This window comes from Ciconia boyciana, chromosome 1 (assembly GCF_034638445.1).
Source record: "Ciconia boyciana chromosome 1, ASM3463844v1, whole genome shotgun sequence".
Lineage (NCBI taxonomy): Eukaryota > Metazoa > Chordata > Aves > Ciconiiformes > Ciconiidae > Ciconia > Ciconia boyciana.
Window position 1 is genome coordinate 195,465,932 of NC_132934.1, and position 17,309 is coordinate 195,483,240.

At 36.6% G+C, this 17,309-nt stretch overlaps 1 protein-coding gene across 5 annotated transcripts in view; it reads right to left on the reverse strand.

Annotated features, from left to right (window-relative positions):
* The window catches only part of FRY (FRY microtubule binding protein), a 256,233-nt gene that overhangs the window by 118,654 nt on the left and 120,270 nt on the right, over positions 1 to 17,309 (reverse strand). For all 5 annotated transcript variants that reach the window (XM_072850395.1, XM_072850394.1, XM_072850393.1 and 2 more), the window contains exons 3-4: positions 10,289 to 10,342; positions 1,773 to 1,912 (exon numbers count right to left, since the gene is read on the reverse strand). In XM_072850395.1, the coding sequence (XP_072706496.1) occupies positions 1,773 to 1,912; positions 10,289 to 10,342 (194 nt within the window). The remainder of the gene's footprint in view (positions 1 to 1,772; positions 1,913 to 10,288; positions 10,343 to 17,309) is intronic.

Genomic DNA, 17,309 nt, shown 5'->3' on the forward strand with positions numbered 1-17,309 from the left:
TCAAATGTTTAAAAAATGTCACTCTCTATTTCCTCCCTCTTTTTTCCCAGTTTAAGATCAACACAAAACTTTCTCAAGAAACAAAACCAAACAAAACCAAAGAAACTTCTGGATTCTATATTCTAACAAAAGAATTTCATTTCAATTTCCTTGCTGATGGCACTATTTAGACAGTTCTCAATTACACTTCGGAGACAAATGTAATAAATTATTTTGTGCTATCAAATTCATATTTAGACTTCTGACGGATTTTGAAAAATGCCTTAAAAGTACCAATGGAGAATTCATAACCAAACTACATTCTGTTTTTAAAACTGTTCCAGTGTTATTTTTTTAACTTTGGCATCACTTGTCAAACGTTCAAACGCAATCCTTGTGCAGAACAACACAGAGGAATAAACGTCTGAGGTGAGTAGCTTGCAATACAAATACAAAAAATATCCATTTGGATCACCTGATCACAGTTTCAAAGTGAAACTGAAAACATGAAAAGATAACATGAAATATACAATATTTTTAAAAAATTAAACATTAAAGGGACAGTTCTGCAGTCCGTTTGAAGCAGTGACCACTGATTTCAGTGAGATTTTTGTTTGCATAAATTCAGCACAATTCTTATAAACATTAAGAACTTTAGTGATTTCAATTGTACTTATGTGCTTATAATAAAACATGCATTTAAGAGTTTTGCTTAATTGGTGATGAAATAAATTATTTGCATTTTGCTTTTCCTGGTTTCACATTAACTGGAAAAAGGACTGGTTATACGTCCTTTCTGTAACACTATCAATTGACAGAGTGGCCTTGGTTCACTGCTAAGCTGCCTTTCAACTAGATTTTGGGTGGAGTTCCTGAAGACATCTATTTATGAGCAGGTGGTCCTATAACAAGTCAAGAGAAAGAGGCACTTCAAGGCAAGGATTCATCTCATGCAAAAGCAGACACCTAATTGATGAATCATGCCTTCATATTGCCTACTTCCACTGACATAAAGAGTCTGGAAGAGTCTGATTCAGGTTCATGTCTACCTTGATATTCTAAAACTAGCTCCTACCCCTTCGTTCCAGCAACTATTGCCTTCAGTAGTTACTGGATTATAATGTAATCCTAATGTGAAGAATTGCCTATGCATTTCCAAACACCAGGTCTGCTAGTGTTGATTCTCCTGCTGCTTTCATTAAAGCGTGTAAATGTAGTACCAAAGTATTCAGAAAAACTGTAAGTTTGAAGAAATACCTGTACCAAACTGCCAGACCTCAATATAAACCAAGATCAATCTGTTGCCTTATTACTGAGGAACTACTGATATCATAAGAGATCAATATATTTGTTTTGGGGGTCTTCATTTTTGTTAGCTTGTTTGTTTTAACAGCTAAGTCAATGTTGCTAAAGCTCATTCACCGATTCACAATTTTTTGGACTGCGGATACATGTATGTGAAATTTCTATGACTAAGCAGAATGCTGTATAAAAAAAAAATTATTTGCCTGCTCACATGAGTAAAGAAGACACAGTTAATATAAACCAATATTTAAATGACATTACAGCTTCCAAAACAGTAGTAAGAAACTGTTTGAACTATCAGGAGCATAATTTTAAAGATACAATTACTCCATCCATCTAGAAGCTGAGAGAAGATTTCCAGGAACAAGCAGAAAAAGATGACAACAACTTTCAAACAACTGTAACCTCACAAAAGCTGGTGGGCAAAATGTAATATATTTTACCTTAGAATCTGTCAATAATGTATGTATGCATATTCAAAATCATACCTCTTGGATTTAGTACTTGTTCTTGGTCTGTACTCATGAGATTCATCTTCTATGCCATTCTGTCTTTTATACCAATCAAACAAAGTGCGCAGGATAGAGGGTAGACAATATTCTGAAAGTGAGCTCATTGAGCTTATTACCTATGGGGAAAATACAACAAATCAACTGGTGTTCAACTTTCCCCTCCTCCTTAAAAAAGTATTAATTAAATGGTTAGGCATGTTCTTTCTTGTTTTCATGTCATTTTTGAGATCCATGGTACAAGCACTGACAATATTCTGCATTTCCTGTTGAACCATAAACAGAAATACAATAATGGGCTGTGTGTCGGTAGTGTCTTTCCATTGATGATACTAAAATGCATTAAAATTGTGTATCACATCCTACAACACACCAGAAAATGAACTAGTTCTTCAAGGGGCTTATTTTTATTTGTTACACAATGTTGATTTGAGTTTGAGCACATTATAAGGAAAGAAAAGTGATGAACCAGAGGTACTGTCTCATGGGTTGTATCTGACTGCTGGATGCCTCTCCTGAAGCTCAGAATATATTGACAAACCCCACAAGCTCTGCAATAATTTTAACCAACCAAACATGCAGATGCATCCGTCTCTCTATTAGGCTGATGCACCTGATACTTAGACTTCTCTTTTATATATAGGAAAATATTTACAGTTTCCCATGTCTTTGTGTGCACAAGTAAATAAAACATAGTTTAAAATTATTCCTTAAAAGTTCCTGATTAAACAGCTCTAGTGGCATACTGGAAAAGAAGATTACTGCGCACTCAATATAAACTGTGTCACCAATTACAGAAATGTTACTGAACATGTTACTACTGAACTATGACTTAAACTTCCTATTACAGGAAACCATAAAGCTGCAAAACATGAAAAGATCAAAAGCTAGGGTGAAAAAAACCCCCATTATTATACAAGAGGATTATATTTGTATTAGAACTGAATGCTACAGCTACAGCATTTGTGTACTTTCTAAGAAAACAGAAAACAACTATTTAAAATAGGAATAAATTACTGTGCTGGAGATTTGTGACCACCTCAAGATCATGCAGGGCCTGATCCTCCAAAGTGCTGAGTAGCAGGAAGTATGTACTTCATGTCAAGTACACTCATTATGTCATTAACTCTGTCAGGTTTATCCACTTGCTTAAACTTAAACCAGCACGTTTCAGTGCTTGTGGAGCAACAGTGGAGTTTAATGTCTTTTATAAGACCAAGTTTGTGTGAAGTCTGTGACTAAGACAAGAGCAAAACTGGGAGATCGAGCACCTTACATACAATTCCCAAATGTTACTAATGCCTTAAATGACAACTTTTGTGGATGACAGTTAGTTTAGATCAGTAACTCTGATCTCTTTTGCAGCTTTTCAGCCTCAGAATTTAACTAATTCACAGTGATGTTGTGGTCTAAAGTTAATGAGACACTTTGAGGATAAAGTATTATTGTTTTGATTGGATTCAGGTATTATGGCCTAAAATTAAACACAGAGCATTAGAAAGCTATAACAACTGCCCCTGTAAAAATAAAAGTTTCTATAAAAGTACTACTTTAGGAAAGCTTTCAATCCAGTGTTTCCAATATGTTTTATTACCTGAAATATGAAACAAGCTGCTGTGGAAGATGGCATGAAGGCACTGCTTGCAGCAGTGACAGGCGGCTTTTCATGAAGAATTACTACAGCAGCCCGGGCTCAATTATACCAAAGCCTTCAAGCGTAAGACTTCAGATAAATACTTAGAAGACATGAATCACCTAGTGTCAGTGCAAACTATTCACTACCAACTCAGGGCGCTTAGACATTTCAATCACTTCTCTGTTGTTTTCCAAAAGTTTTTCTGAAGCTGGCATAACACCGATTGTTAAATATGAGATGCAGTGAAAAAGGGTTTTCTGGGGAAGGCTAGAATAGACCTAAATATCTTCTAAGAGATCACAATATTTAACTGTAAGTGAAAAGTTGTTTAAATCAGGTCTTCCTGCATGTTCACCGACATGTATATCAATGCTGTTCTCAAAATGCCAGCTACACAATTTCACTCACCACAAAAAGTCAAAGTGATTCCTGTTAAATCTCCTCAAGCCATACTTTCTCTGCTGAATTTACAGTGTGTGTCTTTAGTAGGGATAAAAGGTCAATATAGCTTTTTTTAAAATCTTTCTGTCATTGCACTTTTAAGACAGGAAGGAAGGGTGGACTGGGCAAAGACCTGGCTCTCAGGGAACAGGAAGGGAGGGAAGTCTAGCCAGTGCGTTGGTTACTCAACCCTTTCATTTACTGGAAGTAAGTCCAGGAGTGAGATGAATTCTAGCTCTGTGCTGCTCCTGAAAGGGAGTGCACAGATGTACAAATATTTCCTTGTTGGACAAATGATCATGTTCTTCCATCATAAATGAACCACCTACTGTAGAGCTTAAGGGTAAGAAAGCTGCACAAGTAGGGAGCTGTTTAAAACTTGTGTTTTAACAGAGCATTAAAATATACTTTATGCAAATGCTTAATATTTATTTTGGACTAATAGGTAAGAGTAAATCTAATGAAATTCTGCCCAGATAGTTCGCTGCAATTTATATACTTTTATAAAAGTCTTGCTATATTGTCAAAATACAAATATAAGAAGTGTTTCCACTAACAGCAGACAGATGCTGATTTTTTTTTTTTAATTTCACATATGAATTTCTATGTGCTTTAAAAGCAAATATATTCAAAACTTCAATTTCCAACAGTATCATTAACTTCTTGGCTCTGAATTTTTTTCATATAACATATATGTCAGCATGTATGTTAAATGTGCATTTTATTGCCATTTTAATAATGCAGAATTGCAGTACTTCATTTTTGCAGAGTTGGTTTATTTTTTGTAAATCTATAACTTGCACACTGTCTGCACATTCTGCCTTCAAATTGTTGTGGAGATTCCAAATAATGGACATTAGGAGTGAGATTTTACACTTTCTATCAATGCTACTGAAAGCAGAATTTGATAAACATTGTCTTAGCTATATTTAGGATTCCCGCAGCCACGCAATAATGTCTTCCCTTCATTCAACGTTTTTTCCATTTCATGCATGTCTATAACAAAGCCCCATAACTACAGACAATACAGATTCAAGGGAAATAACAGCTGCAATTAAATCCTCACTCCTTGAAATTAACAACAAAACTCTCATGGACCACACTAAGACCGGGATTTCACATGCAATGTGTGAAATTAAGGAGATAAAGTTAACAGTTCCTATTCCAAATTCTCTAGACTGGTGCAGGGGGAAGGTGGAAAGATGAACTGCACTAAGCTCTAATCAAAGCAGCTACATGCTCTAATTCTGTTGGACCCTTTGAGACAAAACATTTTTTTTCTGCTAATGATAGTTTTCTAGGTAAGTCAACTCTCATTGAAAAATCTGTAGAATGAAACATCAGGAGGAAATAGTGCAGTTGTGTTTGTGTAGATCTCCTTTCATTCACATCTCTGTTCTAAGCATTTTTTTGGACAGTGCTATTAAGTTAAATGTCCCTGGGAACTGTTAAAACTGATAACTATTAAGTTGGACTCACTAGTTTTCGTTTATGGACTTGGTTTTGTGAGTAAAGAAACAGGATGTTTTTATACTGTAATTTTGTCAATGGGTAATTTCACCTAGCTTGCTTATACATTAGCAATGTTTATAGCTATTTTACTGCCAGGATAACAGTTTACATGAAAACCCATTTATTTCTAGTGTGCAGCAAGTTTAGTTCTGAACATATTACCTTTAATTTTGCCTTCAGATTTACTTCTTTATACACTGCTTCAACCCAAACCTCTGATCAGGAGACAAGGGTTGTTCTATGACCCCATCACCACCACTTCTAATACTTCCTCTACCATGTGCCCTTCTGCTGGTGAAGGAGGACAATTCGTAAAATGCAGGGAAAGGAAAAACACAAAAGGGGCCAACTGCAGTGCTACTGCAATGATGATGACACCATTATTCCTTACTGCATCTAACTAATATAATATTGGATGAGAATAATTATCAGCATGACATTTACCACATTTAGTCTGTTACGAAAAAGGGACACAATAATTAGTATGTTGCTTAGTGTCTTATTTATTTATATTTGTATTTTCCACATTTTTTATTATTACATTTTTATTTTCCTTTTTTCAGCTTGACTATTTTTTGTTTCCATCTCCTAAAAGTATATAAAACATTAAATGTTTTTGCTTTCCAGTCTGTATTCTCCAACCTAGTGCATTTCTAAGAGAGCAGTATAATTAAAATGAGCACAAATTTTTGTGCAGTTTATGCTGAAACTCTTGCAACAGGCACCTCATACAGACAGTTTTGTATGAAAATTAAGTCTTGCTGTTAAGTTTTCATTTCCATGGTCAAAACATTACATTCATTTTGTATCTTCATATAGAAAAATGTCTGCAGGTTGGTCCAAGACTACACAGTGCCCTTTTTCTGCCTCCAGTGTTGTCAGTTCACAGAACATTTATATACCATGGTAAGAACAGAAGATACTTTAATAGCGGCTGAGAAAAGACTAATAAAAAGGTTTCCTTGGGTGAGGATAAGCCCCTTGGATAATTATGGTTCTTTTCACCCTAGTTTTTGATCTTTTCATGTACTGCAATTTTATGGTTTCCTGTAATAGGAAGTTTAAGTCATAGTTCAGTAGTACTATGTTTAATAACATTTCTGTAATTGGGGACACAGAGCATGTTAGCGCTGCAGCAGTAGTGTTCTTTGCCAACAGGCAATTAGAGTTGTCTAATCAAGAACTTTTAAAACATGATTTTAAATATATTATAAAGATATTTAAAACTATAACCAAAAACTGTATAATTTTCTGTATATATTTTCTTTATATACATGCACACCTAAAAAGGAAAATACAGTCAGTGTAAGGAATCCAGTTTGTTAGGCTAATGATAAGACATTCTGCAAGTCAGGATAAGTAAGATTGCTTCATACATTGCTCAAGATACTATTAGGAGTTGGAGGAGGGTGATGCAATTGGCAGCCAGACAGAGTCCACAAGACAACACTGTCTGCCTAACAGGAGGCACTGACACTACATCCCTATGGAGAGAAACAGCTCTGCCTGGGCACAGTCAGGTCCCTAGACGCTGGATCCATCACCACCATCACAACTAGCATTCCTAAAATGGTGTTTGAGAATGGGCAGGAAAAAATGCTGGCTCTCAGAGAGCCAGGGATAAAGCTGTTTAGGGGAAGTAAGCAATGCTTTCAGAATTGTTTTAAATGGTTTGGGGGGTTCAATGTTAAACTTGATGCTGATTACTCTGGGTAGGTAAAGTTCCATTCCGCTCCATTCTGTAAGTTACTGCAAAGGGGTTTTTTTTCCACCTCTGAAGCTGGCTTACAAAAGGCAAATTTTAAATCAGGTCATGCCTTACTTTTGCTGCTTTTTAATTTACAGTTAGAAGATGCAGCTCAGATATTTTAAAGTGACTAGTGACCTGGTCACTTCAGCATCACCTATCAATTTCATTCAAATTGAACAGAGATAATTTTGATAAAGTCAAAAAAAGAAAATTACATTCCTTTGACAGTGTGTCATTTTTGATGCCTTAAAATTGAAAGTCAAAATTATTAGACACCCCTTGAAAATGTTTGTTCATGGGGATTCTCTCTCTCTTCCTCCTTCATTTCTGTAGTAAAAATGTCAGGAATGTCATGTGTGGCCTTTCCTGTTTTTGCTAGAAGACTTTATGTGTTCCAGGAATAAATACAAAGCTCTCCACACCTTACCTGGAAGGGAGAAGCAAGGGATTATCAACTGGTCTTCCTTCATCCCATAGACTCTTTGAATATTTGAGTTAACTTAAAAAATAAAACTTAAATGGTTTGACTTAAAAGCACATGCCCTCTTACTTGGATTTCAGTATCATGTGGAATCATGATCTTCAGAGTTTTCCAGGTAGACCACACCATCATTTTTAGTATCAGCAAAATCATCCATATTTTCATGACAACTTTTTAATACTGACATGTTATAATTTGCAAAGCAGCTTTATAATACTGAGATGTACTGTCCTAATCTACTGAGTGAAACATGCCAAGTAAAGAAAGACTTTTTGCTCTATCTTCCTGTCTCTACTCCAGCTGAGCTCTATCAAATGTCTACTGTGTATTACCAATTTTTGAATGAAATTCTAGCTACAATTTAGCCAAACTAAAATGATTGCAGTAAGTATGAACCATGTTCTTGAAAACAGGCTCATCAGCCAGGTACATTTCAGGTCTCATCTTGCAATCACAGGCATACATCAATCTCAGGAGCACTCGAACATCTCAAACTGGTCATGCTGTTCAAGCAGAAAACAATGTGAAACCTGAAAAGGGAAACATTCCCAAAAACTCAGGCTGAGGCAGACAGGTAGTCTGAAAATTTCAATCTGAATAGTTTGTTTGGAAAATTTCAAGGAACTGAAAACAAGGTTTTCTGCCAGGATGTCTAAGGCAATCTCAGCTCTGTACTTTTCTATCAGCTCTACACATAGGTAGGACTTTAGATATGCAGTTAGAAATACATACAAATGTTGTGTATAATAAAATTTGCCTTTGTTTTTTGTCTGCATGTGTTTTTTTCCCTCCCAGCATTCAGAGTAAATTGCTACAGTAGGAAATACACAGTTGTTTCACTCTAGAAAGCATTCGCTGTTCTCATTAATTGATCTTCACTTAATTGTTCAATTTTCTGTCTACTTACCAATAACTAGGAGAAGCATAAGTCTTCTAATTCTTCCTTGTAAAGGGCCACAATTTGCTTAACCATGAATATTTAATCAAATCACGGCCACCCATTATGTGTTTGTTTAATACACTTCAGGAACAGTATCACAAGGTTTGCATAAGGGTGGCTTAATTTGTTTTTCTTTCCCATTTATGTGTGACACTCTTCCCACAGGAATGGAAAAAAATATATATATATATAAAATTAAGGTCAGAATACCACAAAAAATGTCATTAGGCAGCTAGGGAGTACTCACAAAGCAGCCTCCTTTAGCGTACAGTGGATGGCTCCCCTGCGGGGTCTCTCTGTGGTCAGTGAGGCAGACAGGGAGCTCCCCAATGCAATGCAGAAATCCTACCGTTTGCCTCCTGCTCTGAACAGCCCTCCAAGCAGGCTACCTCTCCCCAAAAAGCAGCTACACAACAACCTAGAGAGCATCACTTTGTCAAGCTAAAATTATGAAGTGAGCCTTTGTGAACACCAGTGGGGTCTCACAAGGCATCTTTGCTTCTGGTGCAATGTATCTAATGCCCCAGAAAACACAATACATGTGTTAAATTCATTTGAGGTTCTGAAGTCCTACCCGTACCTATCTCCTCTCCCAGAGTTAAGTTAATCAATATGGTACCTGCAACTTATAGCATTAGCCACAGCTGCTTTCAGAGTTATTGCTGTTGTTGTTGCTGCTGCTATGTCTTTCTGTGCTGTATTTCTGGTACTGCTGGCAGCACAGCGGTGCAGGCAGCCATGGAGTTTGCATCAATGGCGACAGCAACGGCAGCTGAGGCAGGAATGGTGGAGCAGCAAAGAACTTTCTTGCTTATGATACACCTTGAGTTTTCCCCTCCTCTTCTTTGGGAGTGAGTTTTGGCATCCTTTATGCAGCTTAAGCTCTTTAGCACCTATCTTTCTTTATTTCAAAATAGGTTGCTTATGTAGGAATTTTTTCTAGATGCTTTTTTTTTTTAAGAAACAGACTGCTGACAAAAATTAATTTTCTTATACCATCATTAAAAAGTGTGCATATTGCTGTTGGTTTTATTTTTATACTTGTCCCACGTCCCTTATATAATCAATTTATCTGTCTAATGCCAGATATAAATTTCATTTTATTAATTACAATTTTATTGTTTTATTAAATGAAATCTAATTCATGCTATAAATTCTATTTCAGTTTTTAATTCTTTTTCCCTGGCAACCATTTTTCTCTAATTATTATTTATCTTGTCATATACAGGCATTTATCCTGACAACTGAATTTATGCTTAATTTTAAAGACAACAGGTTGACACAGCCTATGCGAAGTGCAGCATACATGTAAGTCATGCTGGGTCACAGCTACAGAGACAAAATAGACTGAGGAGACCGACGGCAATGACAATGCTTCTAAAGGTCCTCATATTAAGCATAAGAGAAACCCTATAAAGGAAAGATTGGGAGCCATGCACCTGTTTCAAAAAACAGATATTCTGAAAAGATACAAAGTTTGCTTCGAAACCTCCATTAGGGGAAACAGCCAGGAAATAATACATGTGCCTAATACACTATAAAAAGCAAGAAGTTCTGTGTCAAAAAATAATTTAAAACCACAAATGGTTAGGCAAAGCACTCATCATTCTACTAAAGTACATTGAGAGATACTGCTTTTGGAGTATTCAACAGTAGTATAAGGACACTAGACTGCCTTCCAAGTATTTGTCTTACAGCCTGAGGAATGGAAATAATATAATTTCAAGTGTCTTACTTGATCAAACTGGGGGTCTTCTCCTCGTTGCAGAGATTTGGTCAGTGGTTTCTCCTAAAAGAAAATATATTAAATATGTATTACTTAAGATCAATACTATGATATATTCTATCAACTCTACTATTATTTTTCTGTTAGATTTTTACTCACATAATTTGTCTCCTGACCACTTTCATGCTGGAGATAATTCGTTTCATATGCAAAGGAGACTTCTGCATACAGATGACCTAATACTGACAGAGTGTCTTTAGTCTCTTTAATGTTTTTCCAAGAAAGAAAAGGATTAACCATTTATTACATCTGAGTTACTTGGTGCTCACACTGATGATAAATTATTTCAAAATCCTAAAAAGCACTTAGTATTTCCTCTAATACATAACCAAGAAGCTCTATTTAGCTACATGATGTACCTTCTTGTTATAACACTACCAAGCAATACAAACATGACCATAGATATAGTGCATCATCCAGTGCATACTGAAGGAAAGGTGATTTTAGAAGAATCAAATACCACAGAGTTCATTTTTAAGGAAGATAATTGTGGAAAAAATGGCTGTACTACTCAAAAAAAAAAAAAAAGGCATTTTTGGAATGGAAGCAAATTTTCAGGACACCTTCTCAGAGTACCTGGGAATGCCAAGGACAACTGCCCAACAAAAAGAGTCCCCATGTGTGAACATCCATTCACCTTTATGGCTTTTTTGCCAAGCAAGCTCAATTACTGAGGGATGTAGAAGTACATAGTCCAGTATTCTAAATCTACACAACAGTATACAAAACACGAATCTCGTAAACCACAATGAAAATAAACAATACATGAAGGCAGATGACAGTTGGAAAAACATGTCACCGTCACAATTCTGCACTGAATTGTACTACTGTTGCTGGTGTCTGAAATGTGACAGCGCCTTATTCTTCTGTAAATCATGCATCTTTCTTCTCCTACAGCTGCAAGATCAGGGCTCTCCCACCAGCTCAGTATGGGATTTTCTGTTCAGCTTTCAGGAAACTATTACACTCACCAGCATCTGCTAATGTATCAGGCAAAATACCATCACTGCCAGGGGATGTGAGATGCAAAACAAAGAAATCTGTAAAGCTGCTGAGATAATGGAATGGAAAGACTTGAGGCAGTCCAAAGATTTTTACTATTTAATGTTTCTCTCTGGAGAAAATGTTGTCCAGTATAATCTGCTGACTGATTTTGAAATTAATTATGCTGATCCACTTGTAATGCCAGCTGCAAAAGGTTGGCTGCAGGGTGACTGCAGTATCCCCTGACTACCTACCAAATAGAAAAATCAACAAAATGTTTTCTACTGAGTCACTGATTTATCCAGGATAGTCATCAATATTTTTCATTGTTATCTCTAATGTCTATGGTGACTCCTCCAGGTTACATTAAGGGCACAACAACTATTAATTAGAACTTTATGACAGATTATTGGTAATGAACAGACACAGGAAAATCTCATAGCCCAGAAACAGAGACATGACACGACCTCATCCGCAGTCCTCCTCCTCAATCAGTAACTCAGTGTTACCCTACCTAGTTGTGTCTCATGGGAGGACAATACTTCTTTTGTCTATTGCCGCACACTGAAAAGGACAGCAGATAATCTTTCAAAAGTAGTGTTCCATTTATTTAAAAGATTCTTAAGTTCTCATAGGTCCTGGGCAAATCAATGGCCTGAGAACTAGTGCAGGTTAGGAAAAAAAACCACCAACACACAATCTTTTGTTTTATTAAATTTCTGATTCTGTTACAGAATGCTTGTGTTCTGTAACAGAGACATTTCTTAAGGTCTGTTTCAATAAAAAGGGCTTTGGCATCCAGAAGCTTTGTGTTCCAGTGCCCAACACTGCAATGCTTGGCTTTCAGAGTAGTATCTAAAATCCTGCAGAAATGCATTCAGTGTTTCAGGCAGACATGAGGTGTGGGATTCCTCATTACATGCTTATCTGTAAAGTGGACACAGCTAAATGAGACAAAACGTGCCCTGGGAACCCACATCTGGAACTGCAATCCTGAAAATGTCCTAATCACCTGTTGCCTATCTCTGGAAGCACACACACTTCACAAATGCTTCAGTTGCTGCTGCTGATGTTCCCCAGGGACTGTTTTTCTAAGTTAGCGGAGATGTCTCCATTTTGACAAAGCCATACAACTCATCTCTTGCACTCTTATAGGCGACTAGACCGGGACTTCCCAAGCTGTGGTACATTCACCTAAAGAAACCATTCACAGGCCATGCAACAGACTTGGTCGCAGCAGATGGCAGCCCTGGGATGGAGACCAGCCAAGGACACCTAGCAAAAGCCAGGAAGGGTTCTGCTGCTTTAACTTCTCAATGTCTCCAGTATAGGACTTTAACTGAGACCTTTTTCTTCCCTTAATCCCATCCTGCACCTACTGCTGTCCTTGCTGCTTCCCTTCTCCTCTCCTTGCCAGGCAGCAGCTGCTGCTGCAGCTGTCTCTGCCTCTTCTTCATCCCCCTGTTCAGGTTGCTGCTGTTGCTGCTTTGTCCTCGACACTCTCTCGAAGTACAGCGCTGCTACTGACTCCGCCTGCAGTGACTGCAGCAACGGCTCAGGCCGGCTGGACCCAAGCTGACCCCATGAAGCCAAATGCCTCTGCACATACCCCCTGTTTTGGGAGCAGTGTGCCCACCTCAGAGCAACTCATTGTACCCCTGCAGTGAATGGCAATAACCACAGAAAATTATATTTGGGGCTTGGAGATTTGAGAAAATTCAAAGTAGAAGTTATTACTATTTACTTTATTACTAATGAGTACTGAATAGATAATGAACTGAATAAAGATGAAGTGCCAGATACAAATATGTTTTTTGGTGCCTAAATGCTCCTAAAATATAAAAGGATGATTGCTTGCATGATGAGTGTAACAAGCGACCATGTCAGGAAGACACTGCTGAGTAAATTCAAAGACAGCTCAACTACATGCAGGTGCTTCAAGTGTCCTCTGAAAACAGCATTTTTTCTTTATGCAATAGATAATTTCTTGTCATCTACTGTAAACAACTTGCCTATTTTATACCACTTAGTTCTAATATCTTTACAAATCTTACCATTTCATTTTATGCCGTATTTTCAACATCATTGCTACAGCAGCTACAATACAAAATATATTTATATGGTATACTCACAGTAGACATTTTCATTATATATCAAAGGTTCAGGACTGGCAAAGACAAGGCTAAAATGTATAATAAAGCGAAATTGCCTCTGAGTAATAAATTCCATAGCAGTCTATTTACCCTGGAGATACACTTATTTAAAAGTTTTTAAAAAAATCTTAAAAATGTTTTCCAGCCTCAAGGCACTATTTTATTTTTATTTATTTTCTTGCCCACCCAATTCAGAAATGGCAAAGAGGCCCTTTTATATTATGAGTTGACTCTGTTTGAGTCTCTGTAGCTATAATACATTCTACAGAAATGTCTTCCAAATCTTGGATGAATAGGTAGGCTGAATTTGGAGCCAAAGCCTACAACCACAAAATATGAATAAAGAAAGTTTTGATTAATCTGAAAGAGCCCATAGCTTTCTGGGCTATAAAAAACATCAGAAAATTTCAGAAGAATGGACTCTCAATAATAACATTTCCATTTTTAATCACTAAGTTAAACATCCTTCTTTCTTGTTTGAAGTGCTGCCTTCAATTGTATCCTCTGTATTTGTTCATGCTGGAAACTCCCATGATATGAATACACATTAGAGATAAGCAGTAAAGGTCAGCAAAGACAATTTTGTATTTAATATTTGAAACTATCATTTTTCCATAAAACTTTCTAAACTTTTTGCATCACCAATGCTTACAAAACAAAATGCTCACCTAAAAATTAATTTCCTTCCTCTGCCTCACTGCTGTTGTGAAAACATTAATAGAATATAATAAAATAGAATATGTTGAATATGCAATGGCAAATGTAGATTTTATCACATTTGCATGCATTAACTAAATATAATATTTAAAATTTATCTAAAAAATAACATATCGGTCAACCCCCCTATTCACATAGACACACTAAAACATTTCTCCAAAGACTGTCAGCTACTTTTAATGGTTAATATATTAACGCTTTTTCAGGGCTGCTACACAAATAGAATTGGGTAAATTTACACAGGAATAGCCTTTCTCGACCACCTGTCAGAGCACTGAGTGTTCACGGAAACATGAAAACAAAAGGATGTTGTAGTGCCTATTAAGCTTCACTATGTCACCATGTTATAATGATATATAATGCCCCTGAAAGTTATTTCTAACCTCAGCAACTATGAGGCACGTTATTCCTACTGAACTATGACTGGGTACTGTATTACTGACTGAGACAAACCCCCTCTTTTTATAAAAGCATGGAGGATGCAAGGATATTTTGATACAAAATGTAACTTTTGCACTGCATGCTACAAAGCAGCCACACATACTCTACTGAGTAGACTGCTGGGATGGAAGAGTTACCAAAACGAAACAGCAGAAGAATAGACCTTTTCACGTAAAATGGAGTAGACATAGACCACATTCAACTACAGCTAAACACATTTAGCTACAGCTAAAACATATATAAAATGCATGTAAGCGCAATCTTAAGAGCCAAAAAATCCCCAGGTGTAATTCTTTCCTGCTTACGATGAATCATCACGTAAACCTGAAAAGAAATTGAACATCTTTGTATTATATTCTTTTCAGTAGGAAAGGAAGGTGGTGTTTTGTAGGAAAAGGGCTGCTCCAAAAATAGCTGGATCAAACATGCTAAATTTTTAATTTTGCCATTGGTTATTTTGTACATACAAAGATTGGAAAAGGTATCACTGTCAATCTTGCGCTCATGTGGTGCGTAAACCATTATCTGTATCATCTAGGAGAAAATATCATGATGCTAATTTGCTTCTGAAGGCTGGGCATGTGAAACTATTCCACAGAGGAGCACTTACCCTTCACATGCAGCTGACCTACCAGCCAGTTGCCTCTGAAGGGGACAGTTTGTCTGTCTGGTCCCTGCCTCCATTTCAGCTGTGTGCTCCTGCCTCCTCCCTCTCAGAACAGATCTATGCTGATCCTGCATTGAGCAGGTTCATGCAGCTGAACTTGCAAGTATTAACTTCTGTTTTGCCCTCTCAAAAATGGATAGAACTGCCTATGGTCCCGTAAAAAGCTGTTGTACTGAAAATAGTTCTGAACTTCTTGGGAAATAACTTTCATCTCTTATTTACCTTTTTACTATTTGGGAATTCCTACCACCACCCCAGGAAGCCTAGTTAATTTATACCTAAGCAATTAAGACAGCCAAATTTTTTGACTCAAAAGCACATTCTGCTTACTCTGATAGTGTCCCAAATGTCTCCCACCTGGAACTTCTATGAAACAGGCAATTAGTGTCCTGTTTTCACAACCGTTCTTTGCAAGTCAGCAGGTCCTCATGCATAAAAATATAAATTGCCCGTTCAGTGGACGACAACAGAATCTTTGATTTCTCTTGTTGCTCTGCTCAGCATCAATTAGCTGTTAGATACCTCTTTTAAGAGACTGTGTCAGTGATCATGGTACACAGATAGTAAAATAAACAGAAAAGGGGATTTCCTTTATTAACCTTTGAAATTCTAAGCATAAACCAAAAGGAAATTCGAAATGCAAACATAATAAAAAAGATATGATAATATAGCTTCAAGAAAACACCACAACTCTGCATAAGACAAAATTATAGACTCCAAAAATGATTGACCTCATGTAACTTTTGAAAATTAAGTAAAAAAGAAATGCTAATTGTAGATGGTATTTCATATGGAGGAAAAAAGCATATTTCAAGTGGCTATGAAATATATGTAAAAAATATTCTACATCTCCCATAAATTTATTTTAGCAAACTCAGATCAAAAACCTACTTGTCATTACAGTTATTGCATAAAAATAATGAAAGGTGCATGTTTAGAAGACAGCCTCAGTATTACTCAGTGTATTCTTTCTTCATGCAATTGCTCTTTTCTTTGTAACAGCTCTTCTGTTTCGGTCACGTGGAAAAGGATGTGCCCTCTACTACTGTACTGCTGAATACAAAACTGTGTAAGAAAACATCAGTTCAGCTTCAAGTACAGTTTTTCACTCACTGGCTGTGATTCTCGCCTCTTTGGCATCCATGTCATGTACTGTTCTGACTCAGTGATAGCATATGTCATCACATCAGGTTATTACAGGCTAATTTTTGTCTGATTATCACATTCTCTGCAAAAGGCATCTTTTAGCTATGCTGTCTACCAACAAAATTAAAATCTGGACACTCAGAAATTCTGGTCATGAGACTGTTTAATTTGGAGTAACTGATGTATCCGAAAAATGGCCAAACAAGACAAAGAAATAGCAAATTAATTTTCAGTACTAATACTACACAGAAGTAAATTCCAAGCGGACTGAAGACAGAAGCAAACCCACTGAATCAGAGATTGCTTTCCAAGCTATTAGATGCACAGTGCAAAAATTAGCACTGCAACTTTCCCAAAACAACATGGAACTTAAGAAAAAAAACTCACACACAAAAAAGAGAAAGTTTTCTTTCTTTCACTTACCTTGAGCAAACAAATCAAGAACTCTGACATTCTTACCTGATCAGTAAAAGCATTCCCAGACATGCCCTCAACTCAGTGTTGATAATAAACGGTCACAAACTTTAAACAAAGGTTAAGTGCTGTTACAGATATACCGGTAACTGCAAAAAACCCACCCCAAACAAAAAACCTACTGCTCTCAGCATTTGTATCTTCTCTACTATTTTTCCATTGTAAAGTAAGGTGCTTTCTTGTAGGTAGGAAGTAAAATAATTCCTTTTACTAAGGTATTTTAAACCCAAATAAGCTGATGGCTACCAGCGGACCAGTTCCGAAATAAATACTTTAAACACATGCTTTTGTAAAATGTGGAAAGTTGAAAAGAATACTAAGGATGACTTTATTGAAATTTGAGGTAGAGTCTAGCACAAGCGAGGAATGAAATTTTATTGGCTGTTTA